We start from the raw sequence: 27,154 nt of genomic DNA on the forward strand, positions 1-27,154 counted from the left end.
AAAAAATCTGTCAAGTTTTCCAATGCAACTCACAATGGAAATGTATGCCAGAATTAAAATTTGTTTTATTGTATTTCAATTTGTATGTATGTATGTATGAAAACTGATAAAGAACTCTACCATCTTGGTAAAAGGATAGAATTATATGCAAAATTAACTAGAATACTTTAACTAAAATAACCCTTATATATTTAGATGTACTCTTTCATGCTACAGTCAAACCTTGTTATTTTGAACTCAAATTCTTAAGGATGTCCATGTAGCTGGAACCTAAAAATCACTTTAAAAATATGATTGTATTCAAGATACCAAAGTTCAACTGCAAGATTAGCAAAATTGAACTGTAATCATTATATCTTGTTTTACCATTCTCATTCCTCAAAATACTCAAGTCAATCAGTGAGCTGTGTTAAACTCATTTCAAAATAAACTACTAGGCAAAATACACAAGTGCATACAAGTACTTACAAATAATTCATGGTAGTGAAATTTTTGAAAGTGCCATCCTCGATGTAGGCTATTTCATTGCTTGCTGCTCTAAAATCTGTGAGTACATTGTCCTCAAACATTGTGACCTTTAGCCAGCCCAGTTTGTTGTTGTTTAGGTACCTGAAGATAAAATTGTGACTTTAACATGTTTAAATATGACACTATTTTCTTTAATATTCCAAGATAAAGGTCAGAGTTAAAGTAAATGTTATTGACATAAAGATGAAAAAGGAAATAGGTATAATGTATTACAGTACTAGTCAAACCTAAGGAAGCCAAGAGAAATGACTTCCATCTATCGATGACTCTATATGTTGAGTTTAAACCACACAAGAAAAGTGGTTGCATGGTTTTTCCAATTCATTTGATAAAGCCACATAGACCTGGATAACTGATAGTATTCTTAATGATGAAGGAAACTGAAGGAAAGCAGACACTTACAAAGTTGCCAAAGAGGTACATCCATCAAATGCCTCATCTGGGATATCTTCGATTTCATTGTTGTTTAACTGGAGATGAACCAGATTTGACATATCTGTAAAAGGCTTCTTGTGGGTAAATCTAAAATCATTTCCGTGAAGGTATCTGGAAAAAAACAAGCATGGTTAAAACCAGGCATACTTATATTTTTGTGTTAATTTTATATCTAAGTTCTTAATGTACATTCAGGAAATGTTAGCATGGACTTGAACTTTAAAATATTAAACACTGTAGACTTACATGTATCTTAAAGTTTTACAAAAGGTGTTGTCTTCCACTGCAAGAATCCCATTATACTGAAGTCCCCTGTAAAATGTAATGAAGCAATCATTCTCAGCACATAACAAAAGTATTCAAGTGATGTTTTATTTATTCTTGCTCAATGATCAGTAAATCATTTTTTGACACTTTCATGAAGTGGTCTTACAGAACAGTGAGGTTGGCACTGGTAAAGGTGTCGGCCTCAAGGAAGGTGATGTCATTGGATCCCAGGTACAGCTGTCTAAGACTGGTCAGGTTAGCCGAGCTTCTCACAGTCTGGGGGACATACTTAAAGCTATTAGACGATAGCTCCCTGTACAGAAAAAGTTAACGGATTAAATACTGAAAATCAACTATTATTTGCAATTTCAAGGTTCAACACAATTTTTAAAACCAAAGAAGTCAATAGGCTAGCATTATTTAATTCTATCCCTTTTCATGCATTAGTTGTCCAACAGTCCAAGGCTGCTGGCAAAGTTGCACATCTATGAGGGGAAGGGGGGATTTAGAATTTCAGTAGCCCCACAAGATTCAACATGCAGTTGTCTCAGGCCATCAGGCTACTGTTAGCATCAAAACCACAGCAACTGTACTATTTTGTGCAACTGAAGACAAAGAACTTTTACGAAATCAATTTAACAAATAGTTTGTGGTGAGAAATACCTCTGAGTAAAAGAGTTGCAAAACTCATCTTTCTTGCATGCAAAAAAGAAAATTCAGAGTATATAATTCTTCACTTTGAAGTTAAAATCTTCTACATATAAAATGTACTTGTATTTATTTTTCACTTGAACGGTAGAGTATATAAAGTTAGTATACATGTACTAACAGGTAAAACAGTTTGGAGAGACAGTCAAGTGCATCGTTAGGGAACTTCTCGTCTGTGATGAGGTTACTGTCCAGGTATAAATAGGTCAGGCTGGTCAGCACACAGAAGTAGTCCGACTTTATCTCAGCAATCCTGTTAGCAGACAATTCACTGCAAAGACAAACAAGACGCCCATGGGCCACATCACTCACCTGAGCACTTTGGTTCATCAAGAAAATGAATGATCATGATTTCAAAAAAGATTAAATAGATTTTTTAAACATAGTTACAATATTTTTTCATATAATTAATATCTGCTACACATGAAGATCAAAGCTTTCCTAAATATGTCCTTCAAATTCAAACTTCACATGAAGAACAACTTACAGCTTTTCAATATTTGGTGATTTGGTCCACACTTTGAAGACTCCTGACTTGGCATTAAAGGTTGAGGTCATGCTCAGACTAAAGGCATCGAGGGTGTACTCAATAGGGTTTGTGATTTGGTTAGTGTCTGCATACCTGCGAGGAAAATCAAAACTCTAACACATTTGATACTAACATTTATCTTTTCTTGTATCATATTTCTTTATACCAAAAAAAAACATTCACTGAACCTAACACAAAGTATTTGTTGTAAGTGCTCATTAAATAAAAAAGTACGTAAGGGTTGCCCGCAACCCTGTGTCTCGCCTGCTGTCGCTGTGGTTAGTAAGAAATGATTGTCTGATAAACTGAAGCATTTATTGACATTCTGACTTAATATCTAATCCCTTGGCGATTATATTGGCATTTATATATATATACATATACCCTGTAAATTCACAAATTATTGTGATGTTTTTATTATTGCGAATATTGCAACGTGTTATGAGTCGCAATAATTTGAACTTGCATTTTGAAATCAAATCCACTGTATATGTATCAAGTCATTCATGCAGAAAATGTAGGTGAAGATTACCTAATTATGGTACTGATATTGTTGGTTACCCATGATGTGTAGACTGACAAATTATCATGCCACTATAAGTTATAGTTGCTGAGATATGGACCTCCACCATAAATTTATGCAAAGTCACTCATGCGGAAAAATGTAGGTCAAGATGACCTAATTCTGGTACAGGCGTTTGTGGTTACCCATGATGTATCCACTGACAAATTATCATGCCACTATAAGTTATAGTTGCTGAGATATGGACCTCCACCATAAATTTATGCAAAGTCACTCATGCGGAAAAATGTAGGTCAAGATGACCTAATTCTGGTACAGGCGTTTGTGGTTACCCATGATGTATCCACTGACTAACTATCATGCCACTATAAGTTATAGTTGCTGAAATATGAACCTCCATTATCAATTTAACCAAAGTCATTCATGCAGAAAAATGTAGGTCAAAATGACCTAATTCTGGTACTGATGTTGTTGGTTACTTATAACCTGTACAATGACAAATCATCATGCCATTATAAGTTATAGATGCTGAGATATGGACCTCCACCAAAAATTTAACCAAAGTCACTCATGCAGAAAAATGTAGGTCAAGATGACCTAATTCTGGTACTGACGTTTGTGGTTACCCATGATGTATCCACTGACTAATTATCATATCCCTATAACTTATAGTTGCTGGAATATAGGTCTTCACCATAAATTATCATGAAAAAACTAAGTCCAACTTAAGGAAAAAATACGGAAAAATTTGAATTTTTTTTTTCAAAATCATACTTGGGATATAAATTTTTATCCATACTGAATATTGTGTCCAAATTTCAAGAAGACTGAATAAAATTTGAGAAAGTTATTGCAGTTTATAAAACTTTGACATTTGGGTTAACCAAAAGTTGGACGCCGACGACGACGACGACGACGGAATCTATGGTCGCTATGTCTCGCTTCGCGACATTCGTCGCAGGCGAGACAAAAACACAGAAGACAACAATTTCTCCGTCACTGCTTTTTAATTGAGCAGTGTCTCAAGTTCAAATACCATTTTCATGATAGGTCATAAATAAAATATTAATCATCAGATTCTCCTGATGACCATAAATAAATTTTATACTTACACTTCTTTCAGTGAGGAGTAAGTCTGCTCAGACAAAACTTGGTGAGGAAAACTTGTTAAAGCATTGTCACTGACCCATCTACAATTATAAAACAAAACCACTGAGGCATTTCTTCAGGGGCTGTCCAACCACTTGAAAATTACTAGACAGCACTGAATTCGAACATTTTTAGAATTATTCTACATACTTTATACCTCTAAACAAATGTACTGTACCCTAACTTCATTAATCTCTACTTTTTTCAGCACTTTTATTTTTAATGTTTTTTTGGCCTTGAAAATGACCAGCCAAAGTAAGAATCATCATTAGTATTGATAGAATACGAAAGCATTATTGATCAAGTTGTGGAAATATCCATGTATTTTAAGAAAATAAAATTTAAAGGATTTGGGGAGCCAAAAGATGTTCACTGATCTGAAACAATGGTGAGTGAGCCACAATTTCTTTCGAAATGATGGCATAGAAATGTCACCTAAATAAACAAGGGACAGAATAAGGGCATTTATTGGAAGAATTAACACATACAGGTTGGTCAGGTTGTCGTTGATGTTCTCGAAGGCGTCAAAGTAGATGTTGGTCATCTTGGTTTTCTGGGAGTGAAGTCTGAGCGTTCTAAGTGTGGGCATATTGGTGAAGTATTTACTCTTCAAGATCTGCAGGTTGTTCCTCACTAAGTCCCTATCAAAAACAAAACAATAGGGATCTTGTACAAAATTGTGTCTATTTTGCTGGCATTTCCATTAATTTTTTGTGAATGTTAAAAGGTATTACTTGTACATTTACTTACAAGTGTAACAAATTAGGTATGTTTCCAAACACTCCTTCTTCTACTGCGGCCAAGTCATTATCATGCAACTCTCTAACAACAAAAAGTGGAGGGAAAACATAAATTTCCAAAATTTCCCAAATTCTTTTTTTAAAACTAAACTTTTGCTATCAGCAGTTTTGGTTCATGGGCATTTGATTTCATGGTTGAAGAATTGTTCAGTTGTGAACAAATGTATTTTGTGGTGGACATAAATTCGTGGGTCTCTTCATACCTTGAAAACCACGAAAATTAAATTACGACGAAAATTAGTGATTTCACAGTGTATAATGGTAAGGATAAGGTTATTTTCAATCCATTTGCAGGATACTTACAGAATAAGAAGTTTCTGTAACTGAGAGAAAGACCCTGGTTGTATATAGTTGATTTGGTTGTTGCTAAGATTTCTGCAAAAGATTTAAATCCTTGATTTAAGACACATATAAGAAATATGTTTTGGCTACAAATAAATCTGTAAGTGGGCTAAAAGAACACGAGAAAATAAGTATCAGAACAAGAATATGCATGTTGTACAGTCATCATAATATGTACCGGGGTATACATTATTTAATGAAAATATAAACATTTAACAACTTACAGGTGTTTTAAATCCGAGTTGACCAAATATGACAGGTGAGCTTTGGATACTGTTTGAATCTGGTTGTCGTCTACACTCCTAAAAAACATATAAAATTCCCATTTTTTCTTAAAAAGCAATACTAATCAAATTATTGAAAAGGAACTTTTTTAAACAAAGTATATGCATGAATGGGATGACTATACACCAATTAATTAAACTAAGTGGCATAAAGACCTTTAAAGTACATGTAACAGGTTAAATTGAACTTACAGAAATTGTACTTTGTTTGCATTTTGGAGGGCTTTCCCAGGAAAATATCGAATGCTATTTCTGCTTAAACCACTACAATGAAAACAAATTTACATCAAGCACCTGTTTGAAGACATGTTTCTTTAAAATCAAACAAGATTTCTATAATGTTTCTTTAACTCTTGGCAGCAACTTACATGTATTCCAAATTACTTCCAGAAAACAGATTGTCAGGAACCCATTCAATGTCATTTTTGATGAGTGTTCTGCAAATGTAATTTGATACATATAACAAAATACTGAAATATAATACCAGTCGATAAACATATATATATGATTTAGTGAAAAAACAGTGTTAACATATTGAAGTAGAAATAGAAAACTATCCAAATTTAAAAGAATATTTAATTGTCCTCATCAGAATAATAACAAGTTATGACAAAAAAAAAAACCCACTCTTATTTAAGGTTGTGATTTTGTACATGCTCAAACGGTATGATCTATTTCAACAAAGTTTGGAAAACAAATGAAATGGTCCCTTAAGAAATTGGTGGAAGGACAGAGAGAGGGACAAATATGGTGACCCCTTGTAGCCCTTAAATTTCATTATGGTCAGGGTCAAAGATTTCATATTCATACATCATGGTTAAACTTGATGGCCATGTTGGATTTGTGTGGTTGTGAGGGAAGAACTTGATCTTGTTATCACTGAGCATCCTGTAAAAGAAAAAAAATAACAGAAACTATACTCACTGTATAGAAAAATCAACAAGAGGGCACAAAAAAATGCATAACATGCTTCAAGATGGATAAATTTTTGGCTTGTCTTTCTTTTATTATGTTTTGTGACTCAATATATCTTAAAACACATTTTAAGGGAGATAACTCTGATTTTTACTTAAAAGAATCATCATCATTGCCTGAATTTACTTTCTCCTATTAAATTATACATACATTCTTTGCATGATGGTTTTGGATATATCTGGAAACTGCACTAGACTGGTTTTATATATGGTCCTACAAACAGCAATTGATTCATTACTGTTTCAGTATATCAGTACAGTTAACATATTACATGAACTTGCAAACTGCCGAATTTAAAGATTATGATCTTTTGGCAAGTGAACTTTGTAAAAGTTTCCACTCATCTCTTTGATGAAACTGGGAACAGTTACATGTATCAATATATGGAATATGAATATGATGTAGTAATAGGTTATATTAATTCAAAGCATATATCTGAAATTCTTACAATTCTTGCAGGTTGGTCAGATGATCAAACGTGGCATTGTCAAAGTACTTGAAAGACATGGCATTTATGATGGTTCTAAAAATGAAAAGAAACACGACATCTGACTTATTAAAGACGAATCTTCCTTTTTTAATATTTTACAAAAAATTCCAGCTTTCATTTGTATGCATGTAAGCAATTATATATTTTTATGATGTATGCATTTTTCTTTTTTTTTCAACTGAGCTCCTCTGTTCTGTGAAGCATTAAAATATTTTAAAGTGTGTACTACAAAATGTAACTAAATAACATTACCGATTTATTTGCAAAATACTCTACATTAATGAAATTTGTAAATATTTGACAAATATAAGACCAATTCTTGTCACCTTTTCTTTGATACTCACATTTTTGTGACAGATGAGGTGAATGAATTTATGGTCAGATTATCAAAGGTGTACCCCTTTATAGTACTGAAAAATAAACACATTTTGCATTATCAAAGTTAATTGACATAAAATCAGAGTTTCAAATGATTTAATTGAAATTCATTTAATCTCATGAACAAGTAGCATGTGAATAAAATGATTTGGACTTTTATTATACCAAGGTGCATGCAGTTAATCTTTTAACTTTCAAACAATTTTAATTAGTTAAATACAAGATACTTAGCATTCTTAGTGACAATTTAAATAAGTCAAAGAAATAAATATTCGTTTACTATACTGTATATCAAATATAAGAACTTACACTGTGGGACCACTACATCCCGTCACGATTCGCTTCGTCTCATCACAGTTACACCCTCCACTACACGATCTCCCCACGTCAGAGCCCGTCGACAGGAAGTAATGGTCTATCACATTCGGGCTGTCACTCCACAGGCCCTCAAAGGAGTTGGTAGCTAAACATTGTAAAAATGCAGAAATTTATATGTCTATAACTATGTGTATTTTACTAAAATATTACATGTACTGTATCCTTATTCTAATTGCTCCAGACATACAGGGACGTAATGAACAGGGAAGTGAAAATTGTGCAGAATGATTACTGTATAGGGGGAAAATAACTCGCGGTGTAAATATTCGCTATATTCACGATGTTAATAAATCCGTGAATTCAAGAGACAGTGACTAAGTTTTTAATTAAAAATACGTTTTATTCTTAAAATATGAGTCAAGCTAGTGGTAGATATGCAAATATGTACATGTAAATTACATACCTTTTTAGTAGTGTTGGCAAATCGGACGATTTTTAGTAACCGGTTACTCGCTTCATCTTCCGATCGAGTACCCGGTTACTCGGATGATTTTTCGTAAAAGTGTCCACATCTTTTATTTATTTTATGCTTTACTTATCGGCAGTAGTAATACACAAATATATACTGTATATGGACACTATATTTACAATACACACGTGAGATATTGTCAACGAATTTTGATATTAGATTAAAGAAAATAAGGAATTTGACACACGAAGAAGACAAATAAAGACGTCAATCACCGTCTCACAATTGCTTTCCTTTTCAGCCCCCGAAATATGTCGTTATCAAGGAGACTAATAATTATCTACATACTCCGTAATTAATAGTTAATTTGTTAAGATTTTTATGCAACTGCTTTTTCTTACAACCTCAAGCTTAATTTGTCTGTGGCGGCATTTCGTTAAATTATCAAATGAGTTAATATAATCATAACTTAGGCCTTCGAAAGTTGTATACCCCGAAGCAATCAAAGCTATTAATTATATAAACTGTGAAAACTAATCAAAACAATTTGATCCACTACAACCATGTATTAGATCAAGTCTAGCGGTACTTAAAATTAGGGAAATGTGTAAGTATGTACATTTATAATTTATAAAACAATCATTTTATATGCATATTTACTATGTAGATTTTTTTCATGCGAGTAACCGAATAGCAGTTTTACTAACCGATACTCGCATCGTTCGACGGTTACCCGGTTAACCGGGTACTCGTTGCCAACACTACTTTTTAGTAATTAAGAGTGAAACTTGACGTTTAATTATTTCATGCACAATTTCGTTTGCCGAAGAAAATGCAAAAGCTTTCTCATTGTCAGAGCACTGCCGCGGATCGGGAAGTAAATCTGATGGAGGGGGTTTAAAGTTAATTTTTCCATATTTCAACCAGTTTAGCATGATTCCTAAGGAGTAAATAAATCTACTGAACACTTTACTACTGAACACTTTATTTAAACCACCCTTGAGTATAGCTCATATAGTAAATACATCTCACTGACGTACACTGGTTTTCAACATAACAATAGTTGTCGTTCTTGCTAAAACGATGCAATAATATATACAAAGGGAGGTTACTTTTATAGGCAAAAAATCAGCGAATTTAAGAAACTGCGATCGTCTCAGATGAAAGAAAACTGTAAAAATTACAACCCGTGAAATTAATTCCCTATACAGTACATCAAAATGAAATTACATCATAAACAAGAGGCCCATGGGCCACATCACTCACCTGAGCAGTGTGGCTCGGAAAAAGTAGAAATTGGTTTATTATTGAAAAGTTTAAATCCAAAAGTAGTCCTATGACCAATCATGGCTTTGCTATTCTTGAGAAGATGATTTCTAAAGAATTTTCCTATATATTTCAATGTAAAACTTTGATCGGCCATTTTGGAACCGACCTACCCCTGGGGGTCATGATATGAACAAACTTGAATCTACACTACCTGAGGATGCTTCCATATAAATATGATCAATTATGGTTTTGCTTTGCTCACACCATTCGGTTCAAATTTGGAAAATTATCGTCATTTTGGGAAAAGTTGGATGACCAACATTCATGAAAAAATACTCAAATTTTGCTTTTCTAGAATTTTGTCATCAATTTACTCTGGTTTTGAATAAACAGTTAAACAGTTCAAACAAGGTTACGTAGGCTACTTATGAAAGTACATAAGCTTTGTCATAACTATCTTTGAAAGTTGATAATTGCGGTTATTTGTCTGAGTGACAGTCGCTAGTCACATAGTCCCGAATTTCCTTGATCACATGGACATCATTGCTTACCAACAGAGCCTGAAAATGCCCAAGCGTGGGTATGTTTCTAGTTGTAGCTTAATAATGTTTAAATGAAATGTCTATTTTTGAAACCAAAATGATGTTTTTGTCGATTTTCATGACAAGATACTTTGCAATTATAGTAACAGATTAAAAAAAAAAAAAACAATAACCTGGTTCCCCGAACCAGTTTACGAAGCATTTGGCGTGAACTAATTAATAAATCTTATTTGTTTCACTTTCATTTGCAAGTGTGTTTTGTTTAGGGTTTTCATGCAATTTAGTTTTAATTAATATTTTGCTATGGAAATTGGGAAATTTACACCTTTCTTTTGGGAAAAGGTACCTTTTTTGCATTGGGAACGGGGCCGAATATCGGCCCCAGATTTAACGAATCGAGAGCCCTGGAAGAAGATTTTTACAGAATTTTCCTATATATTTCGATGTAAAATTTTGATCGGCCATTTTGGCCCCAACCTAGCCCCAGGGGTCATGATTTGAACACAAACTTGAATCTATACTACATGCGGATACTTCCATATAAATATAAACAGTCATAGCTTTGTTATTCTTGAGAAGAAGATTTTTAAAGAATTTACCTATATATTTCTATGAAAAACTTTGATCAGCCATTGTGGCCCCGCCCTATCCCCAGGGGTCATGACTTTAACAAACTTGAATCTTCACTAACAGAAGAAGATATTCAAAACATGCCATCAAATTTTCACTAAATCCCAATTATCTCCCCTCGAATGAGGACGTGGCCCTTCATTTGAACGAACTTGAATCCCCTTCACCCAAGGATGCTTTTTGGCAAGTTTGGTTAAAATTGGTCCAGCAGTTCTTGAGAAGAAGTCAAAAATGTGAAAAGTTTACAGACAGACAGACAGACGGATGCTGGACAAAATCATGCATATAATATATTAGAAAAGCTCACTTGAGCCCCCGGCTCAGGTGAACTAAAAAAGGCAGGAGGAAAATCTTAATAATGCATAATAAAGGATTTTCTACTTAATAACTGTTAGCTAAATATTGTTTCCCACGATTGAAACCAAATAGTAACAGATTTAATTGTTATTGCATATTGGGTTTATTCAAACCATATAAAATACATTGCATGACTTGAAAACATTAACACTGGAAAACACAGGGGCAGTCCAGAAACTTCGCTTTTTATCATGTTTATAGTTGTGCAAAATAAAATCAGCCAGTCCTTTTAAACATCTTAACAAATGGATCTAAATTAGACACCTTCAGCACATAAAAGTGCTAAGTTAGTTGTGTAATTTTATTAGTTCTTACATATAGCTTTTTAAACTGAAGGAAAATCAACATTTACATTAGGTACATGCATACCTAAAACCTTTCTGATTAGACATTTTTAAATCACAAGAGCAAATTACATCATTACTCAGTAACTGATCACTGCATATCAAATATGCAACATTTGACCCATCCATCAATGTGGTTTAAAATGTAAACACAAACCTTTATTGAGTTTTAAACATGATTACAACAACATACATGGCTGTTGATTTTGTCAACAAAATCAATGACATTCTATATGAAGCAGCATCCAAGTATTACTAACAACCCTTTTTTCTCACACCTCAGTTGGATTTAATCTTTGATAAGAAACACAAGGGCCCCAGAGTAATGAAATATTTATTGTACGATAAAGAAATAGTTGCAAAGTGCAAACTACAGTTTTAATAAATTGCATCTCTTACCCAAACAAAGTATAACCTTTTGAATTTGTTTAGATATAACAAATTAAGAAATTTAATGAAGCCAAATTGTTTGTCCCTGGTACAAATGTACTTGTTATAAACATGTTTAATTTACTGTAACTCTAAATATTAAACATTTAACTTAGCAGGATATAAAAAGATTATTCAGTTCTATAATGGTTACTAGGAAACTTGTAATCAAATCATATTTCAAACATATAATTTAAAAGAAATAATTGGAACTTGGAGTTTACAGACCTTAATCCTTCGTATCAAAATTAGTCGTTGATCTCTGCATGAGGAGTAAATGATTTTGCTTTTTTATACCCCCTGCTTGAGAAGTGGGAGGGTATATACGAGGGCCGTTCAAAAATTACGCGGACTGTGCTATTATTCACTCTTACAGACGTCATATTGTTATGAAATTTCACAGAAATATTGTATCTTAAAGATTCCAATAAATTTTGGGCAAAATTTCTGTATTTTAAAAAAATTCTACTAAAATTATCGGTATGTTGATATCGCTGATGGAGAGGTACGGAGCACGACAAAAAATTTGAAGCAAAAGCATGCAGAATCCAAAATTTAACTCATTAATTTTCTATAATTCGCGATATTTTTCGACAATTTTTTCAAATTTATCTTTAAATTGTTCTATTATTATGTATTTAGATTTCTGACGTGATATTTGAAGTACTAACAGAAATATAGTGATTTTTCTCTGATGTGATTCCCGTGAAGACAACTGTGAAAATGACGTCTCCTGAATTGACGGCGCACCACACTTTTGTTAAATTAAGTGTAATGCTCGAGATATCGTCAACATAGATCCAAAATATGCGTAATAAAACATGTAGTAAACTAGGGTATTCGTGACATCCGTCCACAAATGGCAAATTGAAATTTTAGACCGTTAGACCTCTGTAAAAAGGCTATACGGGAGGACGAGAAGAAGATTATCGACGAAAACTATATCCGGACTGTCAAGAACGTGATTGAGAGTCACCAATATCACACTATATCTCATAAATACCTGCAGTTTTTGGTTTTAAAACAAAAAAAGAATACTCTTTACTTGTTTGATAGATTTTAAGCTTGACAAGAAATGGTGTTTGGATGTTGAGTAGATAAGGCAACTCAAACTGTACAGGTACTCTTGGGAAAATGTTGAGAAAATGATAGCTCAATCACATATTTTTTATAATGCCTGTGACGTCGAAGATTTTGCTGCTCCGTGACTTAATGATATGTCCTGAAAAATCACTCAAAATTGATACCAATTTACAACATTTTGATATGAAATTTTGAAGACCATATAAGTAAAGATTCTTTTATATTATATGTGACATTTTGCCCGATTATATCGTCAAATATTTTTTCTGTGCAACAAGTCCGCGTAATTTTTGAACGGCTCTCGTAGTAATCGGTATTTCCGTCCGTCCGTCTGTTACGCTTTGGGGTACCCATCTCTTATCCGCAACTCCTCTTATACTACTGAGTGAAATTTAACGAAACTTTCACAGAATCTTTATTACATATTGCCATTGTGCACCTTCTATTTTAATTTTTAATCTGACATATATTTTTGATTTTTCAGAGCAAAACATGGACACTGCTATTATATTCATATGGGAGGCGGGGGATATCATTTAGTGAGCTCATTGCTCACAGTACATCTAGTTTGGATTAATTTTGCAATATTTTTTTCAACAGGTTTGTCTCAGCATTAACAAAACTCGTAATTTAAAAGACATTAAATCTCAATACTGTTTATATTAAGGAAATTACAAAAATTCAATGAACTAAAGGTATTGTGAGCAATGAGCTCACTAAATAATACCCCCCGCCTCCCATATGAATATAATGGCAGTATCCATGTTTTGCTCTGGAAAATCCAAAATATATGTCAGATCAAAAAGTAAAATAGGAGGTGCACAATGGCAATATGTAATAAAGATTCTGTGAAAGTTTCATAAAATTTCCTTCAGTGGTATGAGAGGAGTTGCGGATAAGAGATGGTTACAGCCAAGCGTAACACTTACAGACAGACGGACGGACATACCGATTACTATATACCCTCCCACCTTTCAAGCAGGGGGTATAATAAATATATGTTACTTTGTCTAGCGAAAATAAACATAGACAAAACTTCAAGAATTTTTAGTTATGCAGGCATTTCTGCATTAAAATGATCATTGATGTTGAAAAGCCCTACGTCAGCATTTCTTAAGTATCTTAAATATTGTCTCTTGGATCTTTTATGTAAAGCTGCAAACTATGAAAGTCAATAACCTGTTTGTATATACAAAGACTTGACTTTCACTCATAATACAAAGTAAACGATCTGTTAATATGTTAGATAATCAGTAAACAACTTTGCCAATACAGTTTTGCTTGCTTAGGATCAGGCCACAGGAAATTCTGTCTACTCAATTTTAAATTGCATTGTCCAAAATGAAAATTTTCTTATTTATCTGACTACAAAAATTGGGTTTTTCACACTCCAATATCAATAAGAAAATCAAAGAGAAGAGGCCATCAACAATAAATCCCCCACCCTATAAATTTGAAAAAAAAAAAAAGATTTCTCCTTTATCTAAATTTTCCTATGTAAAACTAGAACCCAATCTTAGAGACCAAGCCTTAGGGCATGGACTGATTTAAAATCACAATGACTCATGGGGAACAATATCCATAGTACTGTTTACTGACTGGCATAGTTGATGCCTAGAGTATCATTTCTATTATTCTGTTTACTTACTGACATAGTTGATGCCTAGAGTACCATATCTATCATTCTGTTTACTTACTGACATAGTTGATGAATAGAGTACCATATCTATCATTCTATTTACTTACTGACATAGTTGATGCCTAGAGTACCATATCTATCATACTGTTTACTTACTGACATAGTTGGTGCCTAGAGTACCATATCTATCATTCTATTTACTTACTGACATAGTTGATGCCTAGAGTACCAATATCTCATTCTATTTACTTACTGACATAGTTGATGCCTAGAGTACCAATATCTCATTCTATTTACTTACTGACATAGTTGATGCCTAGAGTACCAATATCTCATTCTATTTACTTACTGACATAGTTGATGCCTAGAGTACCATATCTATCATTCTATTTACTTACTGACATAGTTGATGCCTAGAGTACCATATCTATCATTCTATTTACTTACTGACATAGTTGATGCCTAGAGTACCATATCTATCATACTGTTTACTTACTGACATAGTTGATGAATAGAGTACCATATCTATCATTCTATTTACTTACAGACATAGTTGATGCCTAGAGTACCAATATCTCATTCTATTTACTTACTGACATAGTTGATGCCTAGAGTACCATATCTATCATTCTATTTACTTACTGACATAGTTGATGAATAGAGTACCATATCTATCATTCTATTTACTTACTGACATAGTTGACGCCTAGAGTACCATATCTGTCATACTGTTTACTTACTGACATAGTTGATGCCTAGAGTACCATATCTATCATTCTATTTACTTACTGACATAGTTGATGCCTAGAGTACCATATCTATTATACTGTTTACTTACTGACATAGTTGATGCCTAGAGTACCATATCTATCATTCTATTTACTTACTGACATAGTTGATCCCTAGAGTACCATATCTATCATACTGTTTACTTACTGACATAGTTGATCCCTAGTGTACCATATTTATCATTCTGCTTACTTACTGGCATAGTTGATGCCCAGAGTGCCATATCTATCATTCCAGTAGTCAGCCCCCATCCATGTCCCCTCTGCTGAACTGACCAACAGGATGAGGGACAGGTAACCAAAGGATACCATCTCCTTGGCAACAACTCTCTGCTGTAGTTACATGAACTGAAAATATTTTGACAAAGTATTTAAATGTTAATTCATCATCGATTCAAATTAGAAAAAAAATCCAGCATCATTTACTGTTATCATGTGAACATGCTGAAGCATAAGGTTGCATAGCTAACATGGTTTAGGGAGCCTTTTTATGACTTGCAGAGAAGTAAGGCCAAAAACATAATAGTCTAGTTTCCTGCTACAAGCCTGAAAAAATTGGGCAGGTAAGTAGAAAAATTATTTGATTTTTCTTATTTTATTTTTTCCAAACTGTTTATTTATTTTTTTTTTTTTGGATATGAACTGATACAAAACCAAGTTAAACATGTCATAGGTCAATATTATCTTTTAAAATTAAATTCCATATTTTTTTTATGCACAACTCAAGTAGTATTTTATGAAAGTCCATAATTAAAACATAAATTTCATGAAATACCACTTGATTATATTTTTTTTTTCACTTTTGGAACATGAAATTTATGAATTTTCAGATTTTCCCCCCTAAAAAACTAAAAAAAAAAAACTTTCAGGGTCGGGTGCAAAAAAATAGGGTAGGTCGAGTAGCAGGAAACAAGACTATTTTTTTGTTTTGGCCTAAGCATATTCTTAATAGTAAATTACCCTCAGCTTGCTCTTTTTTTAAATTACAGATAGGAAAAAGAATTGGCATGAAAACGTTCTTAGTATTTTTCTAATTTTTCAAATTATCTTTTTGCATTTCTCTTCATCCTTATTTTATGGTACTTATCTACCAAAGTTTCAAACCAAAGGAACCCATTTATCAAAGTTAACCTTCATGGCCTTCGTAGATATCAATGCCACAAATCAAACTCATTCTAATTAAGTAAGCTTATAGCCAGTTGCCATAGACAGACAATTTTGCTTCCTTAAAAACTTCAGTTCTTTATATCTGTAGGTATATATCATTTACATTCAAAATACCTTTCAAACCATGGTGAAGGAGATTCAATTCACTGTAAGAGTGAATGCCTTATGTGTTTTCTAAAAGTGCATTGTGCTGTAGAGAGAATTCGGTGGATCCATAGCTTGTCCTTTGATCATCATAATAACTTATCACTAGATTTTACTTACTTTTTGGCAAGGCCCTTAAGAAGCGTCAGCTTTTGTAAGCTAAATTATGAATTGTGAGTTAATAGCAAAATTAAGTATTTGAGATCTAACACGAAGCTAATATTGACATACAAAAAAATTAATACATTTGTATAAACGAAAGTACTCAGGAAATAAGGTCTTTATCATACAAGAATTTAAGAAATTGAAAAGATGGCAAGCTCATGAAAGGCAATGTTTATAGATAATACGTGCAGTTTCTGTATTTGCTTTTGTTTGAAGTGACAAATAACCACCAGATTTAACTTATTTTTTTAGATATGGTATATTTAGCTGTCAACTATTTTTTCATATATTTTAGTTTTAAAATTTTATCATTTTTTTCTTTTATTTCCTTTTAAAGGAGATTGAAATACATTTCAGACAAATAAACCAGACAGTTCTTTTTTTTCTTTTATTTTTTTTTTTATTTCCACATTTCAGCAAATAAACCAGACAGTTCTTCTCGTCATGTTCACAGGAATACCTTGAGTAGACGGCGGACCCACAAAACTGACTTTTAAAGAATTCTACAAGATAAGTAGGCCAAAAATACCACACTGGAATACTGAAGAACCACTCTTATCATGCTTATTCAATGAATTTAGCTGTTTGGGTACTTAAGGACGTTCGATCCTGAGCTTTTGAGCGGATTTTGGTCCTGTCCTTTATTTATAAACTTCTGCGTCATTTTTAAGTTCTAACATTAAATCTGAATTCTACAATGCAAATTAAACAATATTCAATGAAAAAATCCATTAAAATTCCATTCAAGTAGAATTTAACTAGGAACTATATTTTGTGGCGGAAGGGTTTTTAGAAGAAAATGATCAGTTTTTTCCTTTTTGAACTGTAACAGTACTTTTAATTTTAGATTCCTATTTTTCCATGCTTGTTGCACACAATGTTGTTTTTTTTGCAGTGAAATGTGTTATGCTGGTTCTGAATTATCTATTAAATTATTTCTTATGAATTCTTTCAACAAAGTGTGACAAATATAGTAAATATATTCTGAAAATCCGGGAAAAAATTGAGCCAATTTTAACGTAAAATTGACACCTTTTTAGTAATATCTAAAAATTTACATCATATACCCCCACTTTTGATGTTCTTTTCTAAATATTTAAGTTAACTTTGACCTATTTGCTTAAATTCAGAAAAAATTAAGTTTAAGACATTAAAATAATTTTCTTGCTTATTAAGGTTTAAGTAATCAAAAATACTCATAAAAGTTTCTCTGAATCCACAAAGTTATGTAAATTTATCCACAGTACTTCTTTAAAGTTAAAGATTATAGTTAATCATATTATATAGGGAAAATTGTCAAATCTCCAATATTTTTGCAGAAAAAGCAAATTGGAATATCAGCAATGCATTTTATAATCGCAAATTGATCAACAAATATAATTTAGGTTAAAAAACGACAAGTATCCAGGCATTCAGAGAAATTGTCATGATTTATATACTTATTTGGTATATTTTTGTCTTCTATTTCCATCATGTGTTCTATAATACAAAGTGTAAAAGGCTTTTGCTATCACTGCAAGACACCACAAATCACTTCTCATTTCATATCATGCTAATAAGCATTGGTATATAAGGATGGATTAAAGAAAATCTTATTTCTCTAAAACTGTATTAATTTTTTTTCCCTTTTTTTAGGGTACGAATGTCATCTTGCATAAGACCTTTTCTAAGTCTTCCAAAAACCTTGAATCTTATAAAGATGAATAAAATGAAAATTGTTGCATGAAAAAATTTCATTTTCAAGCTTCATTTTGATGCAATCAAATTAAATATTAATTTTTGGAGTTATCCTTCCTGGCTGAGGATCGGATATCCTTATAAAATTTTCAATACCAGAAAAATCACATTTTCTTAGTGCAGAAAGGTCAAATAATTGATTATGCGAAGCAATTTGAAACTTTTTCTTAGTCACAATTTTAAAGTGTCTTTTTTTAAAATAGACTTTGAGTTCATTTTGTTTCATGCTTTATTTGGACAAAAATATTTGAGGGAAAACATCGAAGATGTTAATTTTTAATCAAGACACAAATTTCAGTGCAAAAAGGTCATATTATATGTACTGTAGAGCCAAAAGGAGCATATTGACCCCCATTTTTTATTTTGAATTTCATTTAAGCTATATATATAGAAACTAAAAATATACTTGACAAAAAAAGTTTAAGACTTTAACTATCAGGATTGAACGTCGTTAACATGGAACACATAAATCAAGAAAAAAGTTAAATCCCAAAGAAAAATACAAATTCAATTTTTTTTAATGCTCGAGAAAGTTTTAAGTAAGTGTGTCAAGTTTAATATAACCAAACAATCTTTTCTGGGTAAGAAATGTGGTACTAAAAGCTTTAAATCACTCTAAAAATACAGTCACTCACTTAGGAGAGACTTAATTAAATGCAGATTTGTTTAAAAGGAATGCTACATGCTTCTATTCTGGTTCAAACTTCAGCTAAAATATCTGTGTCAACCTACAACATTGACACACAAAACATGCAAACACAACAAACATTGATGAAATCATTAGAAACTTTTTTTTAATTTACTATTTTAACCTATAGGTAAGTCAATAAGATTATGCTGTCAAATTATCTCAGAATATCACTTACTATTGTTATCAAATCTTTATTGAGAAATTATTCTGCTTATATGCAGAGACAATGATGGAAAACAAATCATTTGGGATAATTTTTCTGATTTAATTGCATAGGGGGAATGTGCAAAATATTATTGTTAATTTTCTCTCAGAAGAAAAACCCTTCACTTTCATTTTACTGCATTTCTTTAAAAGGTTAAGGTAAACCATTATCTTATGCATTGCAGTAAACAACTAAAACCTTTAATTTTAAAAATAGTTTAAATATCAACAAGTTTAAATGTGCAGCTATTTTGAAGGATAGGAGATTGTATCAAGAAGAATTTTAAATCAAAATATCTGGTTTCTAACTTCCCAGAACTAAAGATGCCTATACATGCCTCAGTATCACAGCTAGGCTAGAGCAAGGACCTAAAAATTATATTCTTCCAGTTGTTTGACAGCATGATCAAAATACATGTACATAAATGGAACAGAATAAAATGGTACATACGGTTCAACACTTGATGTTAAATCTTGATAAGTCATTTTATTACCTTTAATAGAGACCCCCTCATACCCTGTTTTATCAATTTCTTTTTTTTCAATTCTTTAGACTAAGCACGCCAAATTTATTTAAAAGTCTGTCCAACTTTGTAATTCCTTTTCCTGGTATACAAGACACTGTCAATAAAATGGCAATACACAGTAAAATTCTATTAAAAGAAATCAAATTACCTTAATTTTGTATTGACAGTTAATGTCTGTCGAGTCAAATATAATCACTTCTATCTAGAGTTGACAAAATTAATACCTGTTTACATTTTTTTTTTGAATTTTAAAAGGTAATACACAGAGTGGAACATGAAATCTGAATTCATCACGCAAGCTTTGATAGACAGAATTGTGACACCAAGAAATATATTAATTAAAAAGGTCAGATTCTGCTTGAAAAAATGCATTAACCAAAAATTTCAAGGCTTTTAAAACGGTTTGTTAATTCTAAAATCAAAAATAGGCAGTACTTGTTAAAATGACAACTGTCTGAAACTATGCATGAATAACTTAAATGAATTAAAGAACATGAATGTCCCGTCAATATTAAAAGTTGAAAGTACTTCAAAACTCAGATGTGAGAATTCCATTAAACATGGAATTAAAATAAATCCACCAGGCAGTCTATAACTTATCACTTATTCTCTATTCAAACATAAAAACAGCATTTTGTTTTTTCCAGGTCCTTTTCTTGTATTTATGCATTGATAATATATTTACCATTTTAATAAATAACAATTGAAATTCACACTATTACCATGCTTGTTCATTTAGCCCCCCCCCCCCCCCACCCCCTCCCTCTTAGCTCACTCAATAAAGACCAAAATTTCCTTAGCTAATCCTGCTCTTTATAAAATAAAAGTTATGAGAAATTTTACCATGGATATTGATGTCAAAATACTTTACTAGAGAGAAATCAGTATAAACAATGTACTTTTGATGATGATGCTCTGTTAAAGTAACAACTAAAGGTATATATTAAAACTCATTCTAATCTATTCTTTTTGTATAATGAAGTTGAAACATAGGTAATCAGAGATTACAGAGCTCACCTCAACGAATGTTGTCTTTAAGTAAAGCAAAGTCACACAATTAACCAACAAAAAGTATACATTCCAAAAATGAAAATATTTTTAAAAGCAATTTTGATCTGATACTTTGAAATAGACCTACATAAAAAATTTAAACTACTTCTTCTTCATGAAATTGTAATGAAAATCCAGCATCTGAAGCAAATTTGAGAGTTTTCATCTCTTGATGCAGCATTTGTGCAAGTTTGGTTTATACAATGTTATATAAGCCTTAAAGTTTTTGGTAATAGACCTGCAACCATAACTTTTACCTTGTCTATTATCTGAAAAATGTATGTCCAATTCAGCATCCGAAGCAAGTCCATTAGTGTGCATCCTTAGATGTATCATCCATGCAAGTTTGCTCATTATAGGGCTCATAGTTTATTGGAAATGAAACATGCATCAAAACTAACATTTTCACTCATCCACAAAAAACAGGTCAGATTCAGTATCCGAAGCAAGCCTGGTAGTGTGCATCCTTAGATGTATCATCCATGCAAGTTTGGTCAACATAGGGCTTAAAGTTACTTGCAAATGAAACCTGCACCAAAAACATTAACCTGTTCGCTCAACTGGAAAATGTAGGTCAGATTCAGCATCCGAAGCAAGCCCGGTAGTATGCATCCTTAGATGTATCATCCATGCAAGTTTGGTCAACATAGGGCTTATAGTTACTTGGAAATGAAACCTACACCAAAAACTTTAACCTGTTCACTCAACCGGAAAATGTAGGTCAGATTCAGCATCCGAAGCAAGCCCGGTAGTATGCATCCTTAGATGTATCATCCATGCAAGTTTGGTCAACATAGGGCTTATAGTTACTTGGAAATGAAACCTGCACCAAAAACTTTAACCTGTTCACTCAACTGGAAAATCAAGCAAAGTATGCATCCTTAGATGTATCATCCATGCAAGTTTGGTCAACATAGGGCTTATAGTTACTTGGAAATGAAACCTACACCGAAAACTTTAACCTGTTCACTCAACCGGAAAATGTAGGTCAGATTCAGCATCCGAAGCAAGCCCGGTAGTATGCATCCTTAGATGTATCATCCATGCAAGTTTGGTCAACATAGGGCTTATAGTTACTTGGAAATGAAACCCACACTAAAAACTGCACCAAAAATGTTAACGTGCTCCAAAAACATTAACCTGGTCATTCCTTTGCTGAAATTGCAGCATCTGAAACTTTTATTGGTACAATTAGAAAATCTTCCATGCATGTCTAATCAATATAGGACATAGAAGTACTTAAAAAGGAAACTGCTCAAAAAAACTTAACCTTAACCCGGGACGCCGACGCCGACGCCGAGGGTATTACATAAGCTCCCCCAACTTCGTTGAGGTGAGCTAAAAAGGAGAAAATACTTGACAATCAAATAATACTCCTTTCCCTATCTATTTTATCAAACTCACAAAACTTTGGTTTACACTGACATTTGTATACATATCCTACCCTGGATTTTTATTACTTATAACAAAATCCTGTTCTTATAGTCTTCATTTCAGAAAGCAGACAAATTCAATAAATTTTGTAATCTTTGATATTTGCTTGTTGCAGGAAGTTTTACTATAGATAGATTCTCAAACTGAAGCATTAAATTCCGACCTTATAAATTTTTGTACAGACTTGACAACCAGGGTATGCAACAGAAAATAAAATCTATACAGATATGATAGGTATTGGTAAGTAAAGATTTACCCATTATCAAAATTTTACAGAGGGAAGTAAAAAGTGACTAAATGGACACAAGATTTATTTTATTAACCCATCATCAAAGAACTTATATCATCAAAGAACTTATTCATTTTTTCAGCAAGATCCTCACTCCCCCTTCTTTCACAATGTAGAGCGAAATAATTAGGCCAATTCTAATCAACCCTGTCTTTTGGTATTCCTTAATCTGTCTTTATAATGCATGTTTACATTACTGCATAAATATCTAAGTCTATGGGCTTAATTTGATTTCTAACTATATACTATCAAATTTAAATTTAATCCTCTTTGGATAATGTGCATTTAAATGAATGACAACAAAATTTAATTTTTTAAAGATTTCAAAGAGATTTGTTTTACAACAATGTACAAATGTTCCTCATTTTAACAGCTGTACAGCTGTTCAAATTTACAATTTTTAAACTTCAATCAACCTAATTGTCTCATAAACACTAAATAACCCCCCCCCCCCAAAATCCTTTCTGTAACTGCATGGTCAATTTCAACACTTGTAAAGTAAAATAAAGTACTGATAAACTTGCATATAGTTAAAATGATAATTACTGTACATTTGGTCACATTGATTTTCTCACTGTATCTAATCAACTTTTTCTTCTTAATCAAATGTATTTCTTTTATTTTATCAACTTTTAATTAAGGTCCTACAATTAGGTACTCTGCTTTAAGGATTTTCCAATGTATGTCAGAGGCAGTACGTAATATAAAAAAAAAAACCTTTTTCCTGTGTAATAAAAAAGATAAGTATGTTTAAACATGTCTCTTAACTTCTGTTTTTACAAGATAAAATGCTAAAAAAGAAATTAAATCATGTGATAACAAGTACCCTCTTTTAACATGTATAAGTATCCTTATTTTGAACATGTACTTCAAAAGATTACAAAAGATTTATGACTTAGCTTAAATAAAGGGCTGAGGGTTATAGACAGATTTGAACAGTCTGTTTAAAAAAAAAAACATGAAAGGACTAATTAGTTTCTTTTGTTCTCCCTAAATTAACTTCTAACAGCAGACACACTTTATATACAAAACTAGAAGGACATAAGACAAAGGTTGACTAAGTAAATATAAAACACCACTAACAATATGCCTTAAAATTTGACATTTGACCTTTTGAACCTGAAATCAAAATTTTGGATTAATTTCCTCTGACCAACATGCATCCATGTTACAACAGACTGAAAGGTCATGTTGCCCTGCTCTTTCACTTGTTTACTTGACCTTGACCTTGGAATCTATATTATTCACTTCTTCCTATGATTAGATTTTTATATCAAGTATATGTACTAGAATGAAATGTACTGTACTCTCTCTCTCTCTCTCCATATATAAATTTAATATATCATCCCCCTAACATTGATATTAAATGAGATATTCCTAAGAAGCCCAAGACATCCATTTTCTTCCTTCAAAGAAATTTACAATCTCTGTAGCAATTGTGTGACTAAAAGATCAATTATTGTTCACATGTTGTTCATGGCAATTTTGCTGTCAGCAAGTATATGGGACAGTAATTTTATCTCCTTGCAACTATGTTGTGAAGGAATAATCAATAAACAAGGAGAAACTGCATTCTTTATTTTCTGCACTTTTACCAAGTTTAGATTACGGTAGACTCAAAAAAGGAATAGAATGTTATATTAAAAAAAAAAATAACAAACTGATAAGTAAACATACACTTCAAGAAATATATTTTTTAAAAATGTAAGTTATCTAATTTCTCTAAAATTTATGCATTTACGTTGAAAATAAATTGCTTTGTCCTGTTTTGGTAGAAGTATAATTTGTATAGATAAGTAAATTTATAAATTTTTTAAAAATATACATGATATATCTATCTATCTCGAGATACTACTCACCCTCAAATTTTGAGTATTCTGAGTAGGGGTAACATTACAATATTTCAAAAATTAAATACTGTAAACATCAAAAAGGCAATTAAAAAATATACATATACCTGGTATATGTCAGTTTAAGATCTTACATTTTAAAAAAAAAAATAATATACTCATTAATACATTAAAATTGTACTTAAAAGGCATGTTGTAATTTTTTTAATTTTAAACTTACCTCTAAATTTTTTATAAACCTGATAAATCCATTGTAAATTAAATATAAAGTTAACTCCACAACAAAATCACTTTAGAAATACGCAGAAAAATCCTGCAATCACTACCGATCACCAGCTATCCTAATCACGCTCAATAAAATCACACCTGTAATTCCGAGAATAAGCCAACGAAAATATTGAAAGATTGTAAAAACGATGTATTATTCCAACAACTTTAGGTGCCAATTAAATCCTCCTTTCATGCTGTCTCAGATTTAAATGGTTAGGGCACTGGAAAGTGTACAGAGAATATGATTTCTTTACCACTGGTCAGAGAGTGTCAAAGCAAGAGGTAATTTTGTCAAAACATATTTGCATTCAAAACAAGATAAAGTGCTCTCTCTTTTTTTCTCTCAGTGGTTACAAAGACAGGTAGACATTCCAAAGACAGATAGTGTGATTTTGTCTTTTAAATATGTGTAAACTTTATTGCCCCATGTTTGGTGGACTTATTTTTTTTAACTTCCTGCTCAATATAATCAGCAACTTTATAGCACCTACTTCAATAACAATCAATAAAACTATAAGGTATGCACAATTAAATCAAACCAAAAAGCACTGAAGCAACTATGTGTTTTTATTTATTTAAAATAATATCCTAAAGGCATATCGGATAATCCAATTTCCTAGTAACCACAGGGATCCATTATCAACAACTGATAAAACAAAATTTAAAATTCTTTTTCTTCTCACCTTCTAAATTAACTTGTTTACGTTGAAACGTGACCATATTAGTTTTTAAATTATCATTAACAGGTCAATGCAATGTCACTTTGAAATCTCAAATGGTCAAATTGTTCAATACAGATCCAACTAGGGGTGAAACGTAAGTAAGTAAGTAAGTAAGTAAATTTTATTTAAAGTCGGCATTGTATACAATACATAACAAGAAACATGAGCTCTGTAGAGCTCTTAAACCGACTATCACAGTTAAAATATCACAGGAAAACATTTACAGCATAAATTAACATGCAAAAACACATGTACATATATACACATACAAATGACAAATAAAACGAATTTTAAGAATTTAACAAATTATAAGAATTTATTATTTCATTAGAATAAGTTAAAGAAAAAATAGACAAATTGAAAAGCAATACGATTGCATTAAGAGGAACAAAAATAAATATAACGTGAGTATTATAAATAAATAAATAAATAAAAGTTATATGATAATAATAAAAATTAAGCACTAAGTTTAATCCATAAATTCAGATAAAAAAATAACTAAATGTATTATTAATAATAATTATAATAAATAAATAAATAAATTTGAAAGTTTAGAAAATTAAAAATTCACACAGACATAGCTAAACCAAATTTGAGAAAGAAGAAGGGGAAAAAAAAAAAAAAAAAAAAAAAAAATAAAAAAAAAATAATAACAGTAATTTAGAAATAATTTATGTTCCTCATCAATACACATCCTGCCTAGTGATTGGGTCAATCCCTACCTACATAGGCAAGATATGCATTGTTGTGAGGGTAAAGAAAAAAAAAAAAAAAAAAAAAAAAAAAGTAAAAGAAACACTAGAAAACTATGAAATAAAATGAGTTGGTATCATCAAAGCAAATGAAAGATTTCAAAAATAAATGAAAATTCAGCTGTTTCTAAACTAAGTGAATAAATAACAGATAAATATTGTCTCATCAGCTATGCAGCCCCACGCTGTTGTTTCTGCAGGAACTGCATTTGCATTTTTCCCCCGTCCATGTCTCAATGAAAGTTTTAAATTGGCTGAGGGTGGAAAGTTCCCTAGCATGATTTGGTAGAGAATTCCACAACGTAGCAGCCGCATAGCTGAATGACTGTTTCCCATACCTAGTGGTTCTTGGCCTAGGTAATTCGAGAGTCTTTTGATACCTAAAATTGTATGTGGAATTTCGCTGTTGAACTAAATCTTGCAGGAACAGTGGGCTTTGCTTGTTCATAATTTTGAAAACTTCAAGGGCCATGGCTCTCATACGCCTGATTTTCAGTGAGGGGAGATTTGATTTTTCTAGGAGCTGGTCATAACTGCTTGTGTAGTCATTATATATGAATCTTAGTGCTCGCTCTTGAATTTTTTCTATTTTTTTGCAATTTTGTTCACTGCTAAAATGCCATACCAGAGGACAATAACTAAAGTTGGACATTATAAAGGAGTGATAGATGGTAAGTTTACCCAGTTTACAAAGATGTTTCCCGACACGTTTTAACACATTTAATTGTCGAGCTGCTTTCTTACAAATATTTGATATATGAGACATTTACCGAGTTTTGTAAATGTTTAAACGAACAGCAGTAAACGAAACGGTACCGTTTAAATGGGAGAATTTTATGTATTGAATTTTTATGGCTACTTACTCATGAAACACTA

The 27,154-nt window shown here is 31.9% G+C and overlaps 1 protein-coding gene across 1 annotated transcript in view; it reads right to left on the bottom strand.

Moving 5' to 3' along the window:
* Window positions 1-25,210, bottom strand: part of LOC134230066 (uncharacterized) — a 62,794-nt gene extending 37,584 nt beyond the window's left edge. The window contains exons 1-20 of the mRNA XM_062711839.1: window positions 24,755-25,210; window positions 15,474-15,624; window positions 7,718-7,871; window positions 7,375-7,440; window positions 6,989-7,063; window positions 6,691-6,753; window positions 6,376-6,453; window positions 5,934-6,002; window positions 5,758-5,829; window positions 5,506-5,583; window positions 5,243-5,314; window positions 4,890-4,961; window positions 4,628-4,780; window positions 4,103-4,180; window positions 2,426-2,560; window positions 2,060-2,209; window positions 1,397-1,543; window positions 1,210-1,275; window positions 931-1,074; window positions 469-609 (exon numbers count right to left, since the gene is read on the bottom strand). Of these exons, the coding sequence (XP_062567823.1) occupies window positions 469-609; window positions 931-1,074; window positions 1,210-1,275; window positions 1,397-1,543; window positions 2,060-2,209; window positions 2,426-2,560; window positions 4,103-4,180; window positions 4,628-4,780; window positions 4,890-4,961; window positions 5,243-5,314; window positions 5,506-5,583; window positions 5,758-5,829; window positions 5,934-6,002; window positions 6,376-6,453; window positions 6,691-6,753; window positions 6,989-7,063; window positions 7,375-7,440; window positions 7,718-7,871; window positions 15,474-15,588 (1,928 nt within the window). The 5' untranslated portion in view covers window positions 15,589-15,624; window positions 24,755-25,210. The remainder of the gene's footprint in view (window positions 1-468; window positions 610-930; window positions 1,075-1,209; window positions 1,276-1,396; window positions 1,544-2,059; window positions 2,210-2,425; window positions 2,561-4,102; window positions 4,181-4,627; window positions 4,781-4,889; window positions 4,962-5,242; window positions 5,315-5,505; window positions 5,584-5,757; window positions 5,830-5,933; window positions 6,003-6,375; window positions 6,454-6,690; window positions 6,754-6,988; window positions 7,064-7,374; window positions 7,441-7,717; window positions 7,872-15,473; window positions 15,625-24,754) is intronic.
* Window positions 25,211-27,154: the final 1,944 nt, after the last annotated feature.

Source organism: Saccostrea cucullata, unplaced genomic scaffold, assembly GCF_032062105.1.
Source record: "Saccostrea cucullata isolate Sc308-1 unplaced genomic scaffold, CSIRO_AGI_Scuc_v1 ctg218, whole genome shotgun sequence".
In the NCBI taxonomy this organism is placed as follows: domain Eukaryota; kingdom Metazoa; phylum Mollusca; class Bivalvia; order Ostreida; family Ostreidae; genus Saccostrea; species Saccostrea cuccullata.